The sequence below is a fragment of the Astatotilapia calliptera genome, chromosome 18 (genome assembly GCF_900246225.1).
Source record: "Astatotilapia calliptera chromosome 18, fAstCal1.2, whole genome shotgun sequence".
Classification (NCBI taxonomy): domain Eukaryota; kingdom Metazoa; phylum Chordata; class Actinopteri; order Cichliformes; family Cichlidae; genus Astatotilapia; species Astatotilapia calliptera.
The window spans coordinates 20,718,074-20,731,353 of record NC_039319.1 but is presented as its reverse complement, the minus strand read 5'-3'; the positions used below and the strand labels follow the sequence as shown (position 1 = coordinate 20,731,353).

General features: G+C 44.5%; 1 protein-coding gene across 1 annotated transcript; it reads right to left on the bottom strand.

Annotated features, from left to right (window-relative positions):
- Positions 1-74: 74 nt before the first annotated feature.
- On the bottom strand, positions 75-12,987 carry wdr47a (WD repeat domain 47a). The gene is made up of 17 exons (XM_026150552.1): positions 12,741-12,987; positions 11,447-11,616; positions 11,006-11,089; positions 10,769-10,853; positions 9,237-9,368; positions 8,951-9,127; positions 8,353-8,864; positions 8,098-8,215; positions 6,235-6,416; positions 4,474-4,719; positions 4,317-4,380; positions 3,783-3,940; positions 3,244-3,413; positions 2,985-3,155; positions 2,753-2,884; positions 2,377-2,595; positions 75-1,611 (listed from the first exon to the last, which is right to left on the bottom strand). Exons 2-17 carry the CDS (start codon positions 11,602-11,604, stop codon positions 1,469-1,471), a joined length of 2,751 nt encoding a protein of 916 aa, XP_026006337.1. The 5' UTR covers positions 11,605-11,616; positions 12,741-12,987; the 3' UTR covers positions 75-1,468.
- Between the last annotated feature and the right edge of the window lie 293 nt (positions 12,988-13,280).

Below are 13,280 nucleotides of genomic sequence, written 5' to 3'. Positions count from 1 at the left end.
CATCGTGACTTATTTGAAAATGTTCAGCATCAAGTATTTAATCCAAAGAAGAAAAGCAAAACACAAAATGCAGAGTTTGTGTAAAAGACACTTTATTGAAAGTACCAGCAGTCAGACTTCAGTTAGCTTGAACTCATCTGTCACTTTTAAAAACAAGGCTTAATACAAGAGCCACTAGCATTTCAAAAACAAACTAACTGTACATACATAAACACAACTGAAATAAATACATCTATGTACGTATTAGTTTGGCCTTCATTGTTAAAATAATATATACTATACATTAACATATAAACTTAAATATGCATCTCTGCAAGTAAGTCAATATTAGAAGACGATGTTAAAAGGACAAAGTGCGCAGGTTAAAATAAAAAATTAAATAATATGCATATGCCCCAAACACTGGTTCTAAATAAATATCAAAACACCCGTGCGTCCATCCAGAATCCATTGTGCATACGGTCAGACCCTTGTTTGGGGAAAAGACTGCCATCTACTGACATTACACACACACAGCAGTAGACAAGCCAAAGCTTTTGAACACAGCCAAATCCAAACTGTATGCAAGGGCGCCCAACCAATAATCACATGCTGTACTTCCCTTTGATACTAACATAGTAACGAGCAAGCCACTGCAAAGACACCAGAACAGCTTCAGCGCAAAAAAAAAAGAAAGAAAACAAAAAAACAAACACTGATTTTAAATTTAAACACACTAGCTCGTTTACACAGTTGGAGCTGCAGTAATACAGTGCATACAGTAATGTTAGACACCCCACGGGGAAGCACGAGATAGCCTGACTTCCATAGATTCGGCCTCCCGAGAGGAAAAGCTCACCACTGAAACACTGGAAAAACTACATTTTACATCAAATTTTTGTCTTTCTTAAACAATAGCAGCGTCTCACCAGCTGTAAAAAATAATGATATGCAAAAAGAGGAATGTATGATTCTCAAAATGACTTAACAAAATTTGATATTAAAAAAAGGACCATTTTTTGATTTTTTGTTTTTTGTTATGGAAACTGAGAACTCAAGGAAGGCACCATCATGAACAAAGCACTCCTGTCCTGTCTCTCCTACTCATCCCTTTAGGAAAAAGGACATGCAGCAACTGATTGGTGTGAGCAGAGAGCAAAAACGCAGGGCGAATTACAGGACGAAGAACGACGAAGAATCCTGCAGTTTTACTCCTCAGTGTGGTGATCAAGAAAGGAGAACATGCAACAAGTGTGCTTTTGATGTGTCCCAGGTGTGAGTCCCATTTGCTTTACTACAGACAGGAGGGAAAGGCTTGTTCACCAGTTTGTGTACCTATGAGTGTGTGTGTGTGTGTGTGTAAGGGTGGGTCAGTGTTTACAATGCAGAGGAGCAGTAATATTTTAGGGGAATGTGTCAGATAGAAACAACTGGCTCTGTGTGTATGTGTGTGTGTGTGTGTGTGTGTGCGCATACAAGTGTGTGTGTGTTATGGATTGTGTGTCCAAAGTGTGACAGTGCGATCAGCAGAGGATGAGAGGAAGGACAGGTCTTGTGTGTGCCATCGGCACTGGATCACTTTGTCACCGTGTTCTCCCACCACGGTCAGAGGCAGCTGTTTGGTCAGGTCACCTAGAGAGACGGAGGAGGAGGCAGAAAACCATCAGACACGCGCTAACATGTGGCCTCAAATATATACATACACTCTTAAATCTTTTAATATGTGGTGTTAAAGGATCTGCGACATCTTAACTAGCTGCCCACATGGACAAACCAAACTCTTTACCGTCACACGAGACAAAGATTGTTATTTGGCCACAGTGACAAGAGGTGCAGTATATTTGGAGGCGTTCAACCCTAAGAACACTGTACCAGCTGTCAAACATGCTGGTGGTAGCATCCTGCTCTGGGTTGTTTAATGTTGGGACATTGCACAAAATGAATGGAATAATGATAAAGGAGTATTACCTCCAAATTCTTCCAACTTCACCTCGAATCTACAGCTCAATGGTTAAAACTTGGACACGTCCAAATGTGATGCACCTATGATGTAACTCAGTCCCCTCTAGTGGCAGACCTGGAGCCAATCTCACAATCATCCTTTTAATTTATATTTTATTTAAGGAGGTGGGGAAACCTTCTATAAAACAGGCATACTTATCATCATCATTATAATTATTATTATTACAATTACTTCTGATTATTAAGACTCAAAAGATTGTTTTTTTTCCCCAGATGTTAGTGATCAAACAAGAGTGGCTTTTTAATGAAACATTTTTAAACTTTGTTTGAAGTGATTCTATTGAATTAAGTGCTGTTACAGATGTTTTAACTATTGTAGCTATACCACATCATATCCAGATGCAACCACTGTATGCGCTCTGAAGGTAGACATACCTTGGAGGTTGGTGACCACAACCTTTGTGTCATAGGAACCAGTGAGCAGGTAGTGCGCTCCAGGGGAAAACCTAACGGACCGAACGTCACTGGTGTGCGGCCGGTACACCTGGACGATGCGTCCTCCTCTGATGTCATACAGCATGCATGCGCTATCTTCCTGTCCTGTTGCTAGGAGACGGCCACTAGGATCAACTGCGACTGAGGCAACAGGACTCCCTGTGTAGTAAAGAAGGGGTGTAGTTGTATGAACTGTCATTATTTTCAAATCGAGAACAACAGAACCAATGATAACATTTACTATTTCTGGTATCTTGGCTCACAATTCCCAAACACTTGCTATATTAAGAGGTGAAACACATGATGCGAGCCAAACCTGAGCCATGGAAAGCAGTTCCCACTACCCGCACACAGCTGGGCACTCTGAGGTCCCAGAAACGCACCGTCTTATCTTGAGAGCCGGAAGCGATCATCCAGCCTCCCCACGTGTACAGAGACAGGATGTGTCCTGAAGAGAGATTACACATTGTCCACTTTCAGCATCATCCTTACTCTCTCTGACTTCCACTTTGATTTGTGCTGGACAGATGGAGGGATGGAGCAGTTACCTGTATGTCCACTGAGGGCGTGCAGACCCTGTCCTCTCTGGCAGTCTGTGGTGTAGATGTTACAGTCTCCGGCCCCGGCACTGATCAAGATGGCTCCTCCACTTTCAGGCCCCTCCATGAAGGCCAGGTCTCTTATGGTACCGTCATGCATACTAAACTCCAGGTCTGGGCCTAGGATGCACAAAAATAAACAAAAATGAGAACACTGGCAATGCCACAAACGGGACGACCACCACACATTCACGCTGAGGACACTTACCTGTGGCGTTGCACGTTTCTGCGCTGAAAGGCAGCACTTTGACATATTTGTCATTGGAGCCTGTAGCCAGCAGCTGCCCACAGTGGCTCCAGGCCACACAGTAGATGGACCCTTTGTGGTGTTTGTTCCTCTTAAAGCGAACCACCGGCTGCTTTGTTGGACTTGAACCACTGAGGAGAGGAAAAGGTGGTCAGCTACTGTATGCAGAGATGAAAATAAACAGTTACTGGTTTGAACTTTTCAACTATTTACACACTAACTTTAACTAATATGGAAGAGAGGTTTATAAGCTAACTGACAGATCAGTGACCACATGGCAACCACCAGTCGCTAGGGAAAAATGTGTATTGCACATCTAGTTGCTGGCTGTTATGTGGTCATTAAAAGGTACTAAAAAGTCTACTTTTCACTCATATTTTAAAGGATCAGAAACAAAAAGATGGGTTTTAACAGAGATGTGATGGATCATACTAAACAAAAAAAAATGGAAAAGAGAACATCTGTTAACATTTAACATTCACTTTTTTGATTTTTGTTACCTCGTGTCGAGCGTCTCTGGATAAGCGCACACGCGTAACGTTTTGGAGTTGGAGCCCACAGCGTACAGCGCTCCAGACGGGTGAAAGGCAACGGCTCGAATAGCCTGAGTGTCTTCCAAAGAATGCACCGGTACAAACAGGCTTTTTGGTTTGTCACCCTGAAAACACGCCATATACGAAAAACACACATTAGCAATGAGATTACAGCACCGTAATCTCATCTGATCTTCTCTACCCTATGACATGCATACTGCTGTGACATCACTGCCATTCAGATAAAACTGTTATAATCCGCTTAGCCAAATTAGCATTACACTGGATCATTTTAAAGTACAATGTAAACAACAGAGAATGTGCTGAACTTTAAAATCACACCACACAAGGTCAGAGCTAAACTAAGGGTAACACCTGAGTAACAACCTGAAACTGATTATTAACACCAGGTCTGTCATAACTGTTATTTCTAATGACGGCTGTCATTCTGCTGTCACCGTGTGTGTGTGTGTGTGTGTGTGTGTGTGTGTCCGTCCCTACCTCTTTAATTCGGGATAAAGAGCCTGGAGAGTCACCTTGTTGGCCTCCTTTTGGTTTTTGCCCACTGTAAAAAACAAACAAACAAACAAAAAACAGGGGCCAGTAATTCAACAAGCAGGTTTAAAAAACAAAAACAAACAAAAGCAAACTCACAAACCTCATTGTGGCGACAGGGGACTCATTTGGAGGCGGCACAGGCCGACCCCCTACGGTGCGTTGCGGGGTGCTGCTGAGCACCCCTCCTCCTTGGGTCCGGCTCTGCTCGGGGGTTACAGACGGAGGGTTGTTATTGTCCTCGGAGGCGGGCGTGTTCCCGTTGCCATTACACTGCTGCGTCAGAGATTTTACCTCTTCTCCCAAATTCTCCATCCCCACATTGAGCTCTTCCAGCTTCTGGATGGACCTGCAACAACCAAACACACGAGTTCTGTCTCCAAAGAGGCAACTTGTTTTCTTCTTTCTACTAAAGACTTGTACCTGCAGGCCGACAGCCTGGTTAGAACTACAAAGGAAAACTCAAATATTAATGTAATTATTCACAGCTAGCCTTGTGAATAATGGAGAGTGCTACGTAGACTGGGAGAGGGAGGATGGGGAGGATGGGGAGGATGTCTCTGAGGGCAAATCAAAGAGCTTTTGTCCCGCTAGAAGAAAAAAAAACAAAAAACTATTTTGTCACCTCATTTTTAATCACTGAGCTGAAGCTAACTGAAGTGGTTTTGTGGTTAGAGAACATACAGTAAAAATATACATATAACATAATGCTACTGCAGTTTTGAGAGGAAACTGTGTCTAATATTGTGTACAACACAAACACACATGAGGTGGTGGTCCCATGTGTTATGTTGTAGCTGATTAGAGCAGATGGTGCAGTATAGACAGGAGGGGGTGTGCCATGCAAGCGAATCCACATGGGACTCGTCGTTTTTAAGAGCCTTAATATGTTAACCTTTTCTGACAGCTGCTCCTCTGCTGTTATACGACGGTCAATGTCATGCAGGCTTCACTTCAGCAAGCTGTCCCACAACTACCATGACAAGTGCGCCATACGACTGAACAGCTGTCTGTACCATATTTCCCCGAACTGTGAGATGAAGTCTCATTTTGGGGATCTGGTCCATTCTCCCCAGTTTAAGCTACTGCATTGCACTGTTGGTACAACCCAACCCTTCACGTGTTTACAGTGAAACAACTGCAGGGCTATATATATAGCTGCTGGATGAGATTAAATGAATAAATCAACTGCATATAACAAGAAATAACAAGAATTCAGTTTTTAAAATGCTTTGGTTATGCAGTCTACAGACAGATATCTGTATATGAATAAGAAGAATCTGCAAGCAAGCAAAATTTTTAGTATTGGAAGCTTTCTGGTTTCCATTTATCATCTGTTAGGCTCTAATGACCGATAACATTTGAAGGTTTTGGTCATGTGCAGGCATAAAGTCGAGCTAAAGGCAGACTGCATTTGCTCAAATTCAAACTTGACTAATGCTTAATGGAGAATCTGCTTTATTAACTTTTATCACTTTATCCACATTTGAAAACAATGGCCGGCAGACTAAACAGGAAGTCTTGGCCTGAATATCCAAAAACCCAACAGGAAGCCCTGAAAATCAGGCCGTTACCTGCGGAGGCTGAGTCAGCAGTTTAGCTGACTCAGCTGACTTGATACAAAAAAGCAGGACGGGACTTTAGAATAAGAAAGTTTATGTGAATGAAAGGATGAGCTTCAACAAATAAAAGATCTTGTAAACAGCATGATTATAGTGCTGAAGTAGACGCCACCCGTCCATGTCTATGCGCCTGCTTTTGTTTCTTTGTGTGAACCACACCTCTGGCTGAATGTGCAAACAGAGAACGCACATTCCTCATCTTGCAAAGAGCATTTAAGTCATTTCGTTCGCTGCGTTCGTACCTGTTGAGGAACTTCTCTGTGAGGCTGTGCTGCATGTCGCTGGGCGGGGGCTCCTGCTGGACCCCTCCCTCCAGCAACATCTGCTGGTACATCTGCCTCTGCTGCTGCTTCTGCTCCAGGTGCTGCTGCACGCGGAGGCGCTGGCGATAAAACTCCTCATACTTCTCTGTTGAGTCACGAAGCTGGGAATGAAGCATAAATATTTAATATTAGAAGCACATTATTTATACCTTTCTTTTTATTGAGCTGCATCATGTTGCACACAATTGAAGGGATAACCTGTAAAACATGGTGTTGCAACTAACCATGAAATCAAAATGTGTTTCCACCAGACCTGACCCGGCCTGCCGTCGCAGAGGATCACCATAATGAAGTTTACAGGATGATGGTGGCTTTGATGAAGCTACTCATCAACCGTGACTTTCTTCTACTGCTTCATTCATTTTAAAGGTTCAGTTCAATGTGAAATCAGATTTCCATTCAGATTGTTTCACTGTGAATTGCACAGTTTTGTAGATCAGCTGATGTCACAGATGTCTGCCTTCTCAAGTACACTGAATTTGTGAAGACTATGCAGCGATGCGCTCCAGAAATCATGACCTCTGACTGAAAAGGTCACTGAGATTCTAGGGTATGAATCTGAAGATCCTAGGTCGCCTCATCCTTGAGTTACCGTATTCACAAACTTGGGTGATTACGCCCCCCGCCCAGTAAGGTGACAATAATACACCAGCAGCCTTTAACAGCTGAGGAGTAAAAGAAAAAAAAACTTTCAAGAAAAAAATGAAATCACAAAACTTGTTGAGAGCAGTTTGATCTAAAAACTAGTAACCGGGTCGAAATATCAGCCAAAAACAAATTACTTTTTTTGACATGTACTTTCCATTATATTCAACATAATGCATCTCTACAGTGGACATCCAAACTCACGCAGAAACAATGCAAACTGTTCTAATGTAACGCTTTAAAAGAAAAAGCTGCACAAACCAAGCCACACCAGGCAGCTTCAACACTGCTCAAAGGCAGAAGTGTGATCATGTGACCCCTGCTCCGCGCCAGTTCAGGTATCAGCGGAGGAAGGAGGGGTCAGACAGGGAGCTGAGGACAGATCATTTCCCCCCTCTGTCCTCTGCTTCCTGTCCTCGCAATCTGATGGGAACAGACCTACCGGGTGTTGGGGGGGAGGACAGAGACGCTGGCATCGCGCCAGCTTGGAAAAGGGACAGAGAACAGAGAGGAAGAGAGGGCAGGGACGTGACTGTGAGATCACAGAGGTCCCAAAGTCTGCTTCTGTTTCTGGCCTCTTTGTGTGTCTCCAAGGTGACGGGGAAGGCAGAGGAAAGCACCAGCTTCACACTGAGCTGCACAAGAGGCCCCAGAATAGAAACCATGTGACAGACAGACACAGATACTGTGTTCACGATGTGTTTACGGGCAACACGAGGGCACTGATGAATCATTTTTGTGGCTGTGCTCCTAGGCTCTCGAGCCACATGTCCCCACTGACCCCGGATCATGACCTGGATCCACCAGCCTCATTGGTTACACAAAGCGATCGTTACAGAGCATATTATTAATGTTTAAATAGCTAGTGATGACTTTAGAAAGCATAATACAAATGTGTATGTACGATTTCCTTAATGCACTCTCATCCACACTAGATAACAAAACCTGGGCTGCCAATCAGAAGTGAAGAAAGACTAAAATACCAAATACAGACTAATCGGAACTGGTACTGTAGGCAACACCCATTAACGAAAGAAAACAATTAGGGAAGCTTAATAAAACACAGCACTTGTTTGGAAATGTGTTCGCATGCAACAGGCCTAACCAGTTCAAAAAGCAAAAGTCGCTGATGTTTACCTCATTCCTGTCAGCAGAACCAGCTGACGGAGCGTCTTCGCCCGGAGCTGAGGCAGGACGCGTGTTCTGGGCTCCAGCTGAGCCCATCATCTTATCCACAGGTGTGTCTGTCCTCGACCTTCACCGAGAAAACACAAACCCCAGAAAATCAATCAAATAAATCAACATCAATAATGGATCTTGCTCCCTTTTTGTATCTCTAGGAAAAGATTTAGAGACAGGAAATCTGTTTAAGCTCCAAATCTAAGCTCTTACGTTTCAGGGGATTCCTCAAAGATGCTGTGGCAGTCGGAGCTCTCCATCATGAGACTCCTGCTCAAGCTCTGCCCTCCTGCTCCCGGGTAGTGAAAGTTGGCAAACGAGTGGGACATCGGAGAGACCCCTTTACCCGGCGCTATTTCCCCGGCGCTCGCTCGCTTATCCTGGCCGGAGAGCCCGTAGGACAGCCCGTCCAGCGCTGGGTTCAAGGAGCGCGACATGTAGGTGTCAGCGGACTGCGGGCGGCGAAGGGGGGAGGAGGGGTATGGCGACAGTTTGCTGATGAGCGGGGTGAGGAGATCAGAGTAGCCAGTCTTAGCAGGCTTGACCAAGCGGTCTATGTGGATGTTGAGCTGCTTCTGTTCGAAGGCGCAGGAGAAGACGGTCTGGGCGAGGTTCTGCATCCAGGAGAGCAGCGACAGGTCCAGGTCGTCGCAGCCGTTACCGCACAGCATGTCGACGCCCAGGAGGACCTCGCTCTCTGTGATCTCCTCGCCCGTCGCTTTGCTCTGCACATAAGCGTCCGAGAAAGACCGGTTAGAGGCACAAACTCACTCAGGCCGCAGTCTTTACGTTAAATTTTAGCGTTTCACACCTGGCAGAACTCGACACAGCACTCATAGAGGACTCCCTTGAGAAGCAGCTGAAATAGTCGATCCCTGCTGGCCTTGAATCCAGCCTCACTCAGCTTCCTGTCTGCGGGGATGAACTCGGCCACCATGGTGCAGGCCTCCTCGAAACACTGAACTCTGGCCGTGCTCGGGTTCCAGTCCTGAGGGGACGCCAACAGAGAAATGAGACACAAAAGAAAATACATAGACAGTTTCCTCCTGCTGCTTCGATATTATGCAAGTCTTATTCTGTAACAGCAGACTGCGTGCCTTGAACTCAGCATGATTTGTGAGGCGAGGGAGTGTGAGGAGCAGACACAGCTTGCTGTAGTCGTCTTTAGACGGACAGAACTCCTCCAGGGCGTGGAGGCATTTGACAGCTTCCTGCATGGTGAACTCCAGCTGAAAACACATGAAATATATATTTTTATGTAACAGATGATCAAGGAGACGATTCCTCTAAAAAACAGAATCAATCTTCTCTCAAAGAGCACACTATTGTTTTGGTTTTTGCCCTCTCGCACTGCCACGCGCTGAAAAATCACCACCAGCACACAATCAGGCCCGTTACACAAGTAATACACACCCCCAGCTACAATATTAACTGTGAGCATGCTCACTAGTACACGATATGCACAGATGTCCAAAGAAGTGTGAGCTAATCCAGTTTAACAGGACACGATGGCTCCGACAAAGCATCACAGGCAGCATCCACAACTACATCATGTTACAGCAGACTCACAGCTAGTCTAATTTAAGAGGATAGATGGAGTTTTCATGCAAGTCTGGTTGTCTGATTATACAAAATAGTGTGTGTCTGACTTCAAATTATTAGCAATTAGGACTAACAGAGAAATTAGAATCATCTCTCATATGAATCTTTTATAGCCTCAGCAGGGGAGTTTATGACAATGTGAATATTTTATTATGTACATATTATTTCTGCAAAACATTTAAAAAGGCTCTGAAAGTTAAATATGTCTGGACTCTTTTGGTCTGGTACATGTAATAACCCATCTATTACCAAGAAATCCAGCCATCTATTTTCCTTTTACCCAATCCAGCTGTCACTGGGCAAAACGTGGGGTACTCACTGGACAGGCTGCCAGTCCATCGCAGGGTTAACACATCGAGACAGACCACCATTCATGCTCTCATTTGTAACTACGACCTATTAACCAAACATGATGTCGGAGGAAGCCGAGGTACCCACACAACCACAGGGAGAACATGCAAACGCCACATAGAAAGCCCCCGGCCGGCGAAGTCAAACCCCGAACGTTCTTGCTGGGGGGCAACAGTGCTAACCACTGTACCACCGTAGCATTAGCCTATAAAGTATGTGTTCCTGATCCTTGTTCCTAACGCTGTCCTACTGGTGTACGCGATCCAGAACAAGGAGGGAGAAAACAGTCATAATCAGCTGTCACAGGTGGACAGATGATCTTTGTTAAGTGTTTTATCCACAACAGCAAACAACTTCATCAAAGGAGCAAATAAAGAGCTTAATCCAGATAACCTCTGACCGCAGTGTGGCCATCAGTCACTCCTTAAATGTCAGTGCTGCCACCATTAAACACAGACCCACACACATAACCCACCCACTTATAAGCAGAGAGCTTTTAAGCAGACTTCCACGGTTTCCTTTTCAAACAATACACATTACAAACAGTTTTTACCTGTTTTTATCTTGACAGTGGCCCACCTTGTTCACAGCCTAACAACACGTGACTGCTATAAAGGTTGGAAATTCAGGTTTTGTTTGGCAGGTTTTGATGACAGTCTTTAGTTTTCTGACTTACGTGCTGTGGCTCGTCTTCTGCAGACATGGCGTTATTCACACACAGAGCCTCCAGAAACTTCTGCTTGAGGATGATGTAACGAAACCTGGTGGCAAAATTCAGTCCTTTTACTATTTTTACATACACTTAGGAAAACATTACATCGCCTGTTTGTTTTAGTTATCAGCGACAAAGTGTCAAATAGGTAAAATGAACTGAATATGTGAAAAGCTGCAATAAAAGAATAGGAAGCCTCACCTTTTTCTGTCAAACTTGTCCATGCACTCCAGAGGCTGAATGAACTGCAGGACCTCATCCCACTGCCCGTCGAGGACCAGTTGCCTGAAACAAAATATTTATGTGACCTATGAATGAGAAGACTCACGGTAACATAAGGGTTTTTTGAATATCTTGTGTTTACTACAACAAAATGACAGCGTATAACAGAAACTTGACACTATTTGGTGAACCACTAAAATGTATTTTAATACTCAGATTCAGCAGACTGGCTTACTTCCAAAGCAGCACTCAAACATCCAGTGTGGAGGTGCAGTGTTACACTATCCTCACCATAGAAGATGCTATCAGAAACACTAAACTTACTGGACTGACTGGAACAGTTTCCCATTGCTCCTACTTCACAGAAATTCTTACACACCTGTATCTAGTCTGTACAGAGTGACCACTGAGTTCACTTACCTGAGGAAGAGCATGTCGTCTGAGTAGAGCCCGTTGATGACGCCGCTCTCTTTCTCCAGAGCGAGCATGCTGATGTGCAGCTTCCTGGAGTTGAGAAAGTCCAGGATCACCTTGATGATCTCCACCTCCTTCACATTTATGGTTTCCTCTGCTGTCATTGTGACGACGGGCTGCCAGTTACAGGATGAAAAAAAGCAAAACACAAATGATTAAAAAAATGTTGGGAGTGAAAACCATGGACAAAGTTAGAGGCAAGGCTGAGATGGTTTGGACATATGCAGAGGAGGGATCGTGGCTATATCGGACAAGGGAGGAAAACTACAGGATGTAGTGTAGTCATGGATATAGTAACTGAGGACATGCAGAGTAGGCGTGATAGAGGAGGATGGTGGCGACAGGATGAGATGGAGGAAGAGGAGCTGCTAAAGGGAGCAGGCAAAAGAAGAAGATTCATTCTCTTTGAAAAGAACAAATCTCACTGCTTTGGATATTATATTAACTGGATTCTGGGTAACACTGTCCACCTCCTGAGGATAAAATAGTAGGATTAGTTTTAATGCATCGCCAGGCACCGTGACTTCAGGATGAAACATGAAACTAATTTAGGGCCTTTTTTTTAGCAGGCAAAACAAATGCAGAAGCTTGTAAAAAGTAGATTTTAAGACTGAGATTACAGGTTTGCATTAAGTCTTCCAAAAAAAAAAAAAAAAAACAGAGGTCATTGTGTGCCAGTCTGTGTAAATGTGTTAAACACGCTAAAACATACAAGCCAGGCAAAACAGAGGTTTGAAGTCAAAACATTAAGGTGCCGCCTCAGAGGTTGTGTTTACACTGGAGAAAACAGCACGTTATATGACTGTCGTGATACTATGTAGCCTCTGGTGTACTGATGGCTGTCTGTCGTCGAGATCGGAGAGATTTCATTTATAAAACTCCAGATAATCACAGCCAGGCACACAAACACACGCACGCACTGCAGTACCGCTAAGCTAGCCTGAGAGATGGCTAGCTAATAACACTGGCACTAAGCCACAAGTCAAACAGCATAAGAAGCTTAGGCTACTTGTTAGCTTTATATAGGTCCTGGATCCAGCCTCCGGATTATGGCAAAACCATCAAACAGCTAGTTAGTGACAGAGCTCATACAAAGCTGACTAATTTCACTGGCTGACTAGCTTCAGCCAGGCCGAGGGGAGAGAGGCATCATCCGCTAGTTAGCTGGGCGGGCGGGGTGCTCACTGACAGCGTCCCCACCGACCACAGTAACCCTCCGCCGTGCTGCCATTACCCTCACCTGTTTCTGAACATACAGGGGATGAAAACGCTGGCCCTCAACGCCGCTCCGTGCTGCCCACAGCCGCTGTCACGACGGTACCGGTGCGGTATTGTCAGCGCCGTTTGTTTCGGTGTCTGTCGGTCCCTCCCTCCTCCTCCTGGTCTCTGACGGTGTCCCCTCCTTGCTGGATGTTTCTCTGCGGTCTGTTTGTTGCCCAGCCTGCCTGCCTGTCTGCTGCCTGCAGGGGCACCGCCTCCACCCACCCATCCATCCATCCATCCACCCACCCAGCAAACAGCCAAACTTCACACAATCAGCAGCATTAAACAGTGTATTATAGAGATAATGGCATTTTGTGAAGGGAAGGTGTGCATACAGTGAGGCTTTTTTATTGTTGCCTTCTTGAACGTAAAGACACATATTTAAAGGAAAAAGAATAAATAAACCATGTGTGACCCCTTTAGTATACGGGACGTATCTATCTATAAAAAAAGATAATAATTTAAAAAAAAGAAATCAATCTATTAATTAAATTAATTACTTCAGTTAAGGCGGAAA